This window comes from Entelurus aequoreus, linkage group LG03 (assembly GCF_033978785.1).
Source record: "Entelurus aequoreus isolate RoL-2023_Sb linkage group LG03, RoL_Eaeq_v1.1, whole genome shotgun sequence".
NCBI lineage: Eukaryota > Metazoa > Chordata > Actinopteri > Syngnathiformes > Syngnathidae > Entelurus > Entelurus aequoreus.
The window spans coordinates 11,561,479-11,575,927 of NC_084733.1; the positions used below are offsets into that span (position 1 = coordinate 11,561,479).

Sequence of the window (14,449 nt, forward strand, 5' to 3'; positions counted from 1 at the left end):
CCAATTCAGCTCATTCAGGACATTCATGCTCGCACAATTCCCACATTTTACAACCAATCAAACCATTAACCCATTCCACTCATCCTGGACATTCAAACTAACACTTTTCCAAGTTCCAAACCAAATTCATTTTTTTCTGGAAATTCACACTCTTCAACATTCAAACCATTTGAACATTCAAACTATTCTTACATTCATACTACATTCTGTCAGCATTTCAGTTCAACTTCAGCATTGGAGCATTCACACGCAATTCCTTCAGGAATTGCCTCTTCTAGTTCACTTCAACTTATTCTTCTTCTTCTCCAGATTTTGGCGCTCTCTACATTCCACTATTTTTCACCCGATTCAAACCGTTCCAACTTCAAACAGGTCAGCCTATTAGGAATCGCGGGCTTTCCCTTGACAAATTCCCAGATTTCCCAGAATTCCAGGTTTTCTGGGACATTTTTCCCATTCAAAATGAACTGGCCATTTTTCAAACTTCCACCATTTCCACATTTTTCAACCTATTCATACCATTCCACCTTCAACACATTCCACCATTATGGAAACTCAATCTACCATTTTTCCAAGTTCAAAAAAATTCCAGGATTTTCTAGAAATCCTGGTTTTCCAAAGCCCTATTTCCACCGTTTTTTCTGGCGACTAATCCTTCCACATTTTTCAACCCACTTCAACCATTTCATCATCAAAACGAAAAACAAAGTTGTTTTTAGAATTGGAAAAATTCCAGATTTTCCGAAAATTCCAGGAATTCCGTAATACCATTTATCAATTCAACATGTTACTACTTCAACAGTTCTTGACCGATTTGAAAAATGCCAACACCAACCATTTCAAATCAATCCGACCATTCAAGTTTTGTTTTTTTACCATTTTCAAAAAAATTCCATATTTTTCCGAAATTCCCCTAATACATTTCTTGCCCGATTTAAACAATTCCAACACCAACCAATTAAGCTCATTCAGGACATTCATGCTCCTAATCATTTTCAAAAAATCCCGCTTTTCCCAAAATGCCAAAATTTCCAGGAAGTTCCCATTGAAATGAATGGGACATTTTTTGCAATTGCACAATTCCCACATTTTTCAACCTATTCAAACCATTCCAACATTAACACATTCCACTCATCCTGGACATTCAAACTAACACTTTCCCAAAATTCCAAAATTTCCAGGAAGTTCCCATTGAAATGAATGGGACATTTTTTGCAATTGCACAATTCCCACATTTTTCAACCTATTCAAACCATTCCAACATTAACACATTCCACTCATCCTGGACATTCAAACTAACACTTTCCCAAGTTCCAAACCAAATTCATTTTTTTCTGGAAATTCAAACTCTTCGACATTCAAACCATTCCAACATTCAAACCATTTCAGCGTTGAAACGATTTCAACATTTAAACCATTTCTACATTCATCTTACATCCCATTAGCATTTCAGTTCAGCGTCAGCTCCTCAACATCCAAACCATTCCAACATTCAAACTATTCTTACATTTAAAAAAAATTCAGTGCAACACCCACTTCCGGTAAGTGCAGCGATCAGAAGCAGCCAATGAGGGGTCAAGTTTGCAGTCACGTGACAGGAATACTATGACAACAAATTATTCTACACGGAATTTTAAAACTTTTATTGGTAAAACTGACTTTTTAAACATACACATTTCACGTACATTTTTTCAACGAAATTCAAACATACAGTTGATTGCCTGAAAAAGCTTTCGTAATAAAGACACAAATTAACCTCTATTGTTTGGAAAACATCTGCTGAATTGCCACTTTTTTCTGCTGAAGAACACATTCACCACCTGTCTGCTGTACATCCTGAAAATAAACAATTTCCATCCATCCATCCATTTTCTACCGCTTGTCCCGTTCGGGGTCGCGGAGGTGCTGGAGCCTATCTCGGCTGCATTCAGGCGGAAGGCGGGGCACACCCTTGACAAGTCGCCACCTCATCGCAGGGCCAACACAGATAGACAGACAACATTCACACACTAGAGCCAATTAAGTGTCGCCAATCAACCTAAAAATAAACAATTTGCACAGTGAAAAAAAAATAAAAATACAATAAATAAATAAATAAATACAACTATTCTTACATTCGTACTACATGCTGTCAACATGTCAGTTCAACTTCAGCATTGGAGCATCCATCCATTTTCTACCGCTTGTCCCTTTTGGGGTCGCGGGGGTGCTGGAGCCTATCTCAGCTGCATTCGGGCGGCAGGCGGGGTACACCCTGGACAAGTCGCCACCTCATCGCAGGGCCAACACAGATAGACAGACAACATTCACACTTACATTCACACGCTAGGGCAGGGGTCTGCAACCCGCGGCTCTGGAGCCACATGCGGCTCTTTCATGCCCCCGCCATGGCTCCCTTTGGCTTTGAAACAAAATGTCAACAAATAATAGTTACTTAATTAATTACATTTATTCAGTTATTTTTAATCTAACAGTTGTTATTTTGGAGAGTTCTGGTATCTTATCATATGATAATAAAACATTTTGATATATTTTCGATCGAAGGTAGGTAGGTAGGTAGGTAGGTAGGTAGGTAGGTAGGTAGGTAGGTAGGTAGGTAGGTAGGTAGGTCTTTATTGTCATTGCACAAGTACAATGAAACTTTGTTTTCAGCACAAACCCGTTCAAGATTAGACAAACAGTGTATAGCAGGGGTCACCAACGCGGTGCCCGCGGACACCAGGTCGCCCGTAAGGACCAGATGAGTCGCCCGCGGGCCTGTTCTAAAAAAAATTAATAAAAAAAATAAAAAAACTTTTTTTTTTATTTTTTTTTTTTTTTAAATTAAATCTACATAGAAAAAACACAAGATACACTTTCAAACAGTGCATCAACCCAAACAACCTCCCCCATGCACAATCAGTGCATCAACCCAAACAACCTCCCCCATGCTCACTCATCCACACCCACTCACACAAAAGGGGTTATTTCTTTCTGCTACCAATATTCTGGTTCCCACAACATAGACAACACATCTGCAAGGGACACAGTCCCTGAAGCACACATGATTGTATAGGCTGCTGGTCCACTAACATTTTCATTAATTACTATTTTTTATGTAATTATTTTTATATTGTTTTACTTTCTTTTTTTATCCAAGAAAATGTTTTTTATTTATTTATCTTATTTTATTTTATTTTTAAAAAGGACCTTATCTTCAACAGACCAGGTTGTCAATGAAATTAGGTTTGTTTAAAGGGTTTTTAAAACCAGGCCCAGTCCAGATAATGTCCAAGTCGGACTCAGCAACACACACCTTCATTCATGTACACAGAAAAAAATTAGGGAACACAACAGATTGCATATAATTTATAAACAAAATTACATTTTCAAAATAAGCATTTATGTACAGTCCAGATTATGTCCAGGTCACTCAAATTAGGGAACACAACAACAAATATCATATAATCTATAAACATAATTATACTTTCAAAATAAGCCTTTGAGGACTTCTCATCTTTTTTTAAATGTTTTTTGGCATCATTATCGTTTTCAACCATGTAACTTTCTAAAATTAGAAAATACTGAATAAATATTTTAAAGAAAGTAATACTAAGTGAATATCTGTTTTTGGCCTTAAAAATAAACATTTTACCGAGTACTATAATTAAATTGACTAAATCATGATTGTCAATGAACTCTCCTAAAATAACAGAAACCACTTTAAGCTTCATAAACAAACCAATCCTTAAACACATTTTTTCAACTTTCACCCAAAACAAAGACACAATATGACAATACCAAAACAAATGCAGGGTGGATTCAGGCTCCAGACAACAAAATCGGCAATCATCTGACTCTGTCATATTCCATAATTTTAACATTTTCCCGGTGGGTAAGAAGTTATAAATAATTTTAATTTGAAAATAACGATTTTGCACATCGATAGTGGTTTTATAGATTAGTTTGAATATGGCATCCCATGGCAACGGGCAGTCAAAAAAGTCCTCCCATTTTCCATTTGTGTTGTATGAGGCAGCCTTCAAAGATTTCTTTATTAAATAAAAATTATATATTGTTCTATTTATTTTAGTTCCTTTTTGCCAACTAGAATTTCTTATTAGAGGTTTACAAACTAATAATTTAGTAGTTCCATAATTAATTATTTGTTTCCATCTTTTCCCAATTACTCCAGTTAGTTGATAAAATGAAAAGCTTGAGCAAGCATCACCATACATAGTTCTAAATTCATCATACTTCATAATTTTACCATTCTCATTGATAATATCATTGACAAAAATGATTCCTCTTTCAAACATATTTTTCCAAAAGAAAGGCTTTCCATCTATTACAATATTAGAGTTCATCCATATTAACTGCTGCAAAATATCGTCTCTTTTTTCTGGCACATAAAAGTGAAAACACCACTATGAGTGGATTGTTTCCTTTATGAACCCCGCCATGTTTCCCAGCAGACTCTCTGGGAGGGGATCACTTGTAAAAAAGGATACAATTTCTTTTGATACAGTACATGTTTTTTGTCCAACAGGACATTTGTGTACCACTCAATGTTTAAATACATCTTTGGAACAATTGATGCTTTTAAAGACAGACACATAGCTTCAAGGTTGAGAAGTTTCAGGCACCCATATTCATACTCTTTGTACAAAACCTTTCTTTTAATATTTTCTGGTTTGCCGTTCCAGACAAAATCGAAGACCCTCTGCTCATAAATCTTAAAAAAGTTTTGTGATGGAGCTGGTAATGACAAAAACTAATAAATAAATTGAGGAATAATTAACGAGTTGGCAATAGACATTTTACCATACAAGGTTAGGCATTTCCCTTTCCATAATTGCATACTTTTGTCCAGCTTTCTTAGTCGATTATCATAATTTACTGAGCCTAGATCTTCCAGATTTTCTGGGACAACAACACCAAGTATGTTAACTGGTCCATCTGTCCACAAAACAGGCACTTTGCATTCCATTCGAAAGGACGTTCCCTTTAGATTTCCGATCCTTAACATTTTACATTTATCATAATTAAGCTTAAGGCCAGATTGCTGTGAAAATATGTCCAAAAGATTAAGAAGGTTCCGCAAACAATGAGGAAAAATCTTATCTTTGTGAATCAGCCTTTTCTGACATGAACTTCATCAAGAACAAACACAGAACACGCCTCACTGATGCACATCTGCAAGACTCACTCAGAGTTGCAGTGTCAAGTTACACACCAGAGTACAACACACTAGTTAACAGCATGCAATGCCAGGCTTCCCACTAACTGACAAAGAAACAGATAACAGATTTGGTGTCCAGTTCAAAGTGTGACATGATTTAAAAATTTGAGAGTTTACTTTTGTATTTTACATGAGTTATTATTTGTACAAACATGGTGCAAAGTAATTCATGATTTGTTAAAAAATGTTAGTGGCTAGCTAGTTAAAATGGGATATTGTGATTTCACAAGACTGTCTTAGAAGTGATCATTTGAAAATGTTCAATTTGAAAAATGTGCACTTAGAGAAAATATTAAAATAAACTGTTGCATATTGATATTTATCTGTTTCTATATATTTTTATTGTGAGAAATCATTAAGATGATCAGTGTTTCCACAAAGATAAATATCATTAATTATTAATAATAACAGAGTTAAAGGTAAATTGAGCAAATTGGCTACTTCTGGCAATTTATTTAAGTGTGTATCTAACTGGTAGCCCTTCGCATTAATCAGTACCCAAGAAGTAGCCCTTGGTTTCAAAAAGGTTGGTGACCCCTGGTGTATAGGGTGACAGAACAGGAACGCTGATGGGAAAAAGGTAAACGCTGGGGGAGGATGAGTAAAAAAAAATACAATCTAGACTGGGCTCCTAAGAGGGCCCAATCTGGAGTGGGAAAAAACCTCCATAGCAAAGCACATGTACATATTACAACATACATCTCGAGACTTGCAACAGAGGGGAGGGAGTGGGGGCTACGTTGGCAGGCTGCAGCTCCTCTGGCGCTGCCCAGCCGTCCATCACCCCTAAGGGATTCGCGTATGTCACAGCCCCTGCGCGTCATCTCTTGCTGCCAAGCAATTGTATTGTTTTTAGCTAGCAATGGACGGATCAAAAAAGAGAAACTGTTCTGATGAAAATAGAACATTTAATGCTTCGTGGACTGATTAATTAGCTTTCGTTGACGACGAGGTTGTTCGTTTCCCTTTTTAGTCAAATGAAATATGCCGCAGTTGTATGCCTTCAGAATATTGGCGCGACTTGATTTTTTTCAAATTCATTAATAAGGGAAGGACCAGTGTATTTTTTTCCAATGTTCAAAATAATTTCGTGATTTGCTTATACCCAGAAATGAAATGTGAATCGTTGTCAACTGTTTGATTTCATAAATTCTATAGCATAAGTGTAACGAAACTATATGTGTTGTTATCGTCTTTTTAGGAATCGAACAGAGTTTGCGGCTCTAGTTGGGTTTTATTTGGGGGGTAATGGGCTCAAATGGCTCTATGTATGCTGAAGGTTGCCGAAACCCTGCACTAGGGCCAATTAAGTGTCGCCAATCAACCTAAAAATAAACAATTTGCACAGTGAAAAAAATAAATAAAACTATTCTTACATTCATACTACATTCTGTCAGCATTTCAGTTCAACTTCAGCATTGGAGCATTCACACGCAATTCCTTTAGGAATTGCCTCTTCTAGTTGTACGAATACATTCCAACTATAGGGAGCAGCAAAGTCGCTACGAAGAAACAACACATTCATGCCCCCTTTGCGGACCGTCGTAAACGTGACAACATAAGTAGACTCGCGAAAAAAAACACACCGGCGCCTCCGATTAAAAGGCACCCTAATGTGAGTTTGTTCAAATGAATCGTCATATACATGCAATAATGCGAATACTTGTGATTAGTTAGGATTTTGTTGAGGGTTGTGTTGTAATGTGTTCGTTTTGACCTGGCGGTCGTGAACGCACCACCAGGATCCTGGCTGGCTGAGAGTCTGCGGAGATTAGCAGCAAGTCTGTTTAGTTCGCCTTTTTTTTATCCGCCATATAACATTTATTTTACGAACCCATGGACACCTTTTGGAACACGAAGACACGTCTCTAAAGGATGACATGTCCTAGGAAAGAAGACTGAACGCCACTCGCCTGCTCCCCACCCCTGGCTGAAGAGCAATAACTTTCCGAACGCTTGTTTCCTCCATAACAGAAGAAGACGACTTTTTTACTCCATTTTTGTCATATTATTCGACGCCGTCACTCCAGTAAAACCGCCCCGCCGGGAGTGTTGAAAATGTATGGCTTGCACGTCGTGTCGCAAACGGTAAGAGAAGCAGCGCAAGTTGGCCAACTGGCTAAGTTTGCTAGCTAGCGTTAGCTTTGATGCTAACTCCCCCCTCGTTGAAAGTAATGCTCGACTTGGGTCTGGCTATTTGCTGGAGTGGGAAAGTTATGCTGGTTACTTAAAGTGGTTGACTCGGAGCTGGCTATTTGCTGGAGTGGGAGAGTTATGCTGTTTACTAAAGTGGTTGACTCGGAGCTGGCTATTTGCTGCAGTGGCCTGGGGGCCAAGCTAGTGTTCAGTTCCAGTTTATTTCTAACATGCATAAGGGACAAGCGGTAGTAAAATGAATGGATAAGATACAATGTAATGCATCACACAATTCCAGTTGTTTCATTACAGCACGTCCGAAAAGGAGTAGGAAGAAGCAGAGCTTATTTAATCTTACCCCTTTTCATACCATAGCAATTTTATCCCATTTCCTTGTTCTCTGTAACAGGACAGTGAACAAATAAATAATATACCATAGTAAGCATCCAAATTAGGGCTGCAAATAATGATTAATTTGATAATCGATTAATCTGTCGATCATTACATCGATTAATAATCGGATAAAAGAGACAAACTACATTTCTATCCTTTCCAGTATTTTATTGGGGGAAAAAACAGCTTACTGGCACCATACTTATTTTGATTATTGTTTCTCAGCTGTTTGTACATGTTGCAGTTTATAAATAAAGGTTTATATAAAAAAATAAAAAATTGCCTCTGCGCATGCGCATAGCATAGATCTAACGAATCCATGACTAAATTAATCGCCAACTATTTTTATAATCGATTTTAATCGATGTAATCGATTAGTTGTTGCAGCCCTAATCCGTTCCATAATTTAATTCCACATACTGATATACTAAAGGTTTTAAGTGTTGTACGAGCGTACACATGTTTGAAATTAGATTTTCCTCTTAAAGGCCTACTGAAAGCCACTACTAGCGACCACGCAGTCTGATAGTTTATATATCAATGATGAAATCTTAACATTGCAACACATGCCAATACGGCCGGGTTAACTTATAAAGTGCAATTTTAAATTTCCCGGGAAACTTCCGGTTGAAAACGTCTAGGTATGATGGCGTTTGCGCGTGACGTCAATGGTTGAAGCGGAAGTATTCGGGCACATTGTATCCCAATGCAAACAGCTCTGTTTTCATCGCAAAATTCCACAGTATTCTGGACATCTGTGTTGGTGAATCTTTTGCAATTTGTTCAATTAACAATGGAGACTGCAAAGAAGAAAGCTGTAGGTGGGATCGGTGTATTAGCGGCTGGCTGCAGCAACACAACCAGGAGGACTTTGAGTTGGATAGCAGACGCGCTACCGTGACTACAGCTTTGGCTTCCAAACATTTGATCGCTTGCCCGTACGTGCGTGTCGCTATGTGCATGTCACGTACGTAACTTTGGGGAAATATATGTTTCTTGCCGACTCTGATGGCGGCCGGGGTGTCGTCGGAAGCTACAACGCGCGCCGCTGTCCTCACCTTGACTTCCTCCGTCTCCGGGCCGCCGACCGCATCGATGATCGGGTGAAGTCCTTCGTCGCGCCGTCGATCGCTGGAACGCAGGTGAGCACGGGTGTTGATGAGCAGATGAGAGCTGGCGTAGTTGCAGTTAAGCACAATGCTATCACGTTAGCTCCGTAGCTAAAGTGCTTCGCCGATATATTGTTGTGGAGATAAAAGTCACTGTGAATGTCCATTTCGCGTTCTCGACTCTCATTTTCAAGAGGATATAGTATCCGAGGTGGTTTAAAATACAAATCTGTGATCCACAATAGAAAAAGGAGAGAGTGTGGAATCCAATGAGCCAGCTTGTACCTAAGTTACGGTCAGAGCGAAAAAAGATGCGTCCTGCACTGCACTCTAGTCCTTCACTCTCACGTTATCATCCACAAATCTTTCATCCTGGCTCAAATTAATGGGGTAATCGTCGCTTTCTCGGTCCGAATCGCTCTCGCTGCTTGTGTAAACAATGGGGAAATGTGAGGAGCCTTTCAACCTGCGACGTCACGCTACTTCCGGTACAGGCAAGGCTTTTTTTATCAGCGACCAAAAGTTGCAAACTTTATCGTCGATGTTCTCTACTAAATCCTTTCAGCAAGAATATAGCAATATCGCGAAATGATCAAGTATGACACATAGAATGGATCTGCTATCCCCGTTTAAAAAAAATTAAAAAAAATTCAGTAGGCCTTTAAGTTGATATTACTCCTCTTTTGTTGAGAAGCTTTGTTGTATATTCTCAAGTAGCAGATTATTGTTTGCTTTGTACATAATTTCAGCTGTTTGCAAATGCACCAAATCGTTGAATTTCAATAATTGTGATTTAATAAATAAAGGGTTTGTATGTTCTCTCTATGCAACATTATGTATTATTCTAATTGATCTTTTTTGTAACACAGTTAGTGAATAAAGCGCACATTTGTAGTTGTTTCCCCATATTTCTACACAATAACTCAGATATGGTAACACTACACCAGGGGTCACCAACGCGGTGCCCGCGGGCACCAGGTAGCCCGTAAGGACCAGATGAGTAGCCCGCCGGCCTGTTCTGAAAATAGCTCAAATAGCAGCACTTACCAGTGAGCTGCCTCTATTTTTTAAATTGTATTTATTTACTAGCAAGCTGGTCTCGCTTTGCCCGACATTTTTAATTCTAAGAGAGACAAAACTCAAATAGAATTTGAAAATCCAAGAAAATATTTTAAAGACTTGGTCTTCACTTGTTTAAATAAATTCATTAATTTTTTTACTTTGCCTCTTATAACTTTCAGAAAGACAATTTTAGAGAAAAAATGCAACCTTAAAAATGATTTTAGGATTTTTAAACACATATACCTTTTTACCTTTTAAATTCCTTTTTCTTTCCTGACAATTTCAATCAATGTTTAAGTAAATTTATTTTTTTTATTGTAAAGAATAATAAATACATTTTGATTTAATTCTTCATTTTAGCTTCTGTTTTTTCGACGAAGAATATTTGTGAAATATTTCTTCAAAGTTATTATGATTAAAATTCAAAAAAATTATTCTGGCAAATCTAGAAAATCTGTAAAATCAAATTTAAATCTTATTTCAAAGTCTTTTGAATTTCTTTTAAATTTTTTGTTCTGGAAAATCTAGAAGAAATAATGATTTGTCTTTGTTAGAAATATAGCTCGGTCCAATTTGTTATATATTCTAACAAAGTGTAGATTGGATTTTAACCTATTTAATCAAAATTCTAAAATTATCTTAATCAGGAAAAATTACTAATGATGTTCCATAAATTATTTTTTTAAAGTTTTTCTCTTCTTTTTTGCGGTTGAATTTTGAATTTTAAAGAGTCGAAATTGAAGATAAACTAGGTTTCAAAATTTAATTGTCATTTTTTTTCGTGTTTTCTCCTCTTTTAAACCGTTCAATTAAGTGTAAATATCATTAATTATTAATAATAACAGAGTTAAAGGTAAATTGAGCAAATTGGCTATTTCTGGCAATTTATTTAAGTGTGTATCAAACTGGTAGCCCTTCGCATTAATCACTACCCAAGAAGTAGCTCTTGCTTTCAAAAAGGTTGGTGACCCCTGCACTACACTGTAAAAACTGAAATCTAAATAAGATTAAATATCTCAAATAAGGGTGATATTTGCTTATTTTCTGTCTGATAAGATAATTCTTCTCACCAAGCAGATTTTATGTTAGTGTTTTACTTGTTTTAAGGGTTTTGGTCCTAAATGATCTCAGTAAGATATCACAGCTTGTTGCTGAGATTTTATGACCTATATTGAGTAGAACATGCTTGAAACTAGAATATCAAAGCTGTGTCATCAACACTCACAAGTATAAAACTACTTTTTTAAAGTAATAATTTCTTATTTCAAGCATGAAAAAAAATAATCATGACTTTGACACAATTTTTTCTCATAATTAAAACGGATGACAGCCAAATGGACTTTGCTGTTTTATTTTCAATGAAACAATAGAAAATACGTACTCATATAGTAGTACAGTTGGCACAGTACAGTAAACTGACAGTTAATATTTAAACATTTAACATGTGCCATTTCAAACTATTTTGAACAGAAATAGTTTATGCACATTTAAAAAAATTCTTCAAAATTACAATTAAAAATCTTTTGGCCGGGGACCGGGCTGTATATAAATGCGCACTAATTGACTGAAAGAGCACGCACTTGGCGCGATGATGTCATGTTATCGATGGAAAAATGCATTTTTAGACAATATGATTTGCCTGAGCGGCTAGTAGACCCCGAGAGTAACAAGCGGTTGCCTTGTTGCCTTTCCATTAAGAACAATAAACTAGTTTTTAGTATAAGTTTGCTGGCTTCAAGAAATGTAATGCCTAGTGCATAATCATTATGTCAAGATAATGGCACTAGCATTTACTTAATTTAGGAATATTTTTCAACATATTGAGCAAAAAGGTCTTTTTCCCCCCCCCAAGAAAAGTGCACTTGTTATTAGTGAAAATATACTTATTTTAAGGTATTTTTGGGTTCATTGAAGTTAGCTAATTTTACTTGTTTTGGAAAGTTTTGACAAGCCAAATTTTCTTGTTCTATTGGCAGATAATTTTGCTTCGTTCAAATAAAATACCCCTAATTGTTTTAGTTTTTTTTCTTGTTTTTGAACACTGACTTTTTGCAGTGTAGTGAGCAGTAGAGAATATGAAGTGTTTTGCTTTATTCATTATTGATGTGTTTCTTGCTACTTTATGTTGTATATTTTTTACATGAGATTTCCAATTCATTTTATCATCTATTATTACACCCAAAAAGTTGTTTTCTTTCACCCTTTCAATATTTATTCCGTCTATCTGTATTTGTGTTTGACTTTCTCTTCTACTGTTACCAAATAGCATTATTTTAGTCTTACTTGTTAGAGCGTTACAGGATCACGCCTTTAATTAACTTTACATGGAACGAGAACACCTTTTAGAAAGCATTTAAGGTGACGCAGATGTAACTAAACTAATCATGTCCGTCCTCAGGTCTTGGAGCAGCTTCAACAAGAACCATCTGATTAAAGTCGTCATCTCCAGTCTTCAGACGCATCTAAATGTAATAAAGGCTCATCTTTACTGACTATGGACATGTTTGCCCGGCCAAGCGGTGAGATCCAGAGGAAGAACCCTCAGCATGACTTTGAGCTCATTCAGAGAGTGGGAAGCGGAACTTATGGAGATGTTTACAAGGTAAAGAAAGAAAAAAAACCTGTCACCACAATACGGAACATACACTAGTTTGACATTTTAAACAAGTTCAATCCGGTCTGTTACAGCAGTGTTTTTCAACCTTTTTTGAGCCAAAGCACATTTTTTGCGTTGAAAAAATCTGGAGGCACACCACCAGAAGAAATCATTAAAAAAACAAAACTCAGTTGACAGTAAAAAGTCGTTGTCACAATTGTTCGATATGACTATAAACCATAACCAACCATGCATCACTAAAGCTCTTGTCTCAAAGTAGGTGTACTGTCACCACCTGTCACATCACGCTGTGACTTATTTGGATTTTTTTGTTGTTTTCCTGTGTGTAGTGTTTTAGTTCTTGTCTTGCGCTCCTATTTTGGTGGCTTTTTCTCTTTTTTGTTTTTTTCCTCTAGCAGTTGCATGTCTTTCTTTGAGCAATATTTCCCGCATCTACTTTGTTTTAGCAATCAAGAATATTTCTGTTGTTTTTATCCTTATTTGCGGGGACATTGTTGATTGTCATGTACAATGTGGAAGCCGTCTTTGCTCCACAGTAAGTCTTTGCTGTCGTCCAGCATTCTGTTTTTGTTTACTTTGTAGCCAGTTCAGTTTTAGTTTCGTTCTGCATAGCCTTCCCTAAGCTTCAGTAACTTTTCTTAGGTGCACTCACCTTTTGTTTATTTTTGGTTTAAGCATTAGACACCTGTTTACCTGCACGCTGCCTCCCGCTGTTTCCGACATCTACAAAGCAATTAGCTACCAGCTGCCACCTGCTGATATGGAAGAGTATTACACGGCCGAGCTCTAGACAGCACCGACACTCAACAACAACACATCATATGCAGACTATAATTACTGGTTTGCAAAAATTATTTTTTAACCCAAATAGGTGAAATTAGATAATCTCCTACGGCACACCGAACTGTATCTCACGGCTCACTAGTGTGCCGCGGCACAATGGTTGAAAAACACTGTTACAGAATTCTCCTGGACCTTTGATTGGTCTGGATTGAATACAAACCTTATGAGAATTAGGTTAAATAGAAATAATTTCTTGCAGGGTCAAACCAACTCAAATTTTAAGTACAGTTTGCTCTCAAATTTTCGGGATTTATGCAGATCTTAAACCCAAATACACAACAGCAGGTACCAATATGTAAGAAGAGATGGTTTTGCATAAACAGGAGCCCTTTAGTCAAGTCTATCCCAGCTGATTTTGAGAGTTTGTTTTCACGTTTGAGGGATTTATGCAGATCCCAAACCCAAATACACAACAACATGTACCAATATGTAAGAAAAGATGGTTTTGCCCAAATAAGAGCCCTTTAAAAGTCAAAGATGACCAGCTGATTTTGAGAGCGAGTTACACCATGTATTAGTCCACTGTCAATCACATGACGCATACAGTACAGGCCAAACGTTTGGGCACACCTTCTCCTCATTCAATGCGTTTTCTTTATTTTCATGACTATTTACATTGTAGATTGTCACTGAAGGCGTCAAAACTATGAATAGAATAGAATAGAATGGACTTTATTGTCATTATATTTGCATGTAACGAGATTAAGGACTCCAACTTAAGGTGCGGTAGTGGGAACAAATATGGGGTAAAAATAAATTAAATTACACAACAGGTAATAAAGAAAAAACTAACAATTGAAATAAACAGACTACTATCCAATAAAAATAATAAGCAATCCTGTACAATATACAAAACACTATAGAAATACAAAATACTGTACAATATACAGAACAAGACAACAATGAACACATGTGGAGTTATGTACTTAACAAAAGAAGGTGAAATAGCTGAAAACATGTTGTATATTCTAGTTTCTTCAAAATAGCCACCCTTTGCTCTGAATACTGCTTTGCACACTCTTGGCATTCTCTCGATGAGCTTCAAGCACACCTGGGAAGTGAAAACCA

The 14,449-nt window shown here is 36.8% G+C and overlaps 1 protein-coding gene across 12 annotated transcripts in view; it reads left to right on the plus strand.

Moving 5' to 3' along the window:
* map4k5 (mitogen-activated protein kinase kinase kinase kinase 5) overlaps window positions 1-14,449 on the plus strand; it is an 80,729-nt gene that overhangs the window by 2,926 nt on the left and 63,354 nt on the right. For 2 of the 12 annotated variants that reach the window (XM_062041206.1, XM_062041208.1), the window contains exons 1-2: window positions 6,818-7,309; window positions 12,320-12,523. In XM_062041206.1, coding sequence (XP_061897190.1) covers window positions 12,416-12,523 — 108 coding nt within the window. In that variant the 5' untranslated portion in view covers window positions 6,818-7,309; window positions 12,320-12,415. Of the gene's footprint in view, window positions 1-6,814; window positions 7,310-12,319; window positions 12,524-14,449 lie in introns of those variants that run through there. The other 10 variants (XM_062041205.1, XM_062041210.1, XM_062041202.1 and 7 more) reach the window with 8 other exon arrangements.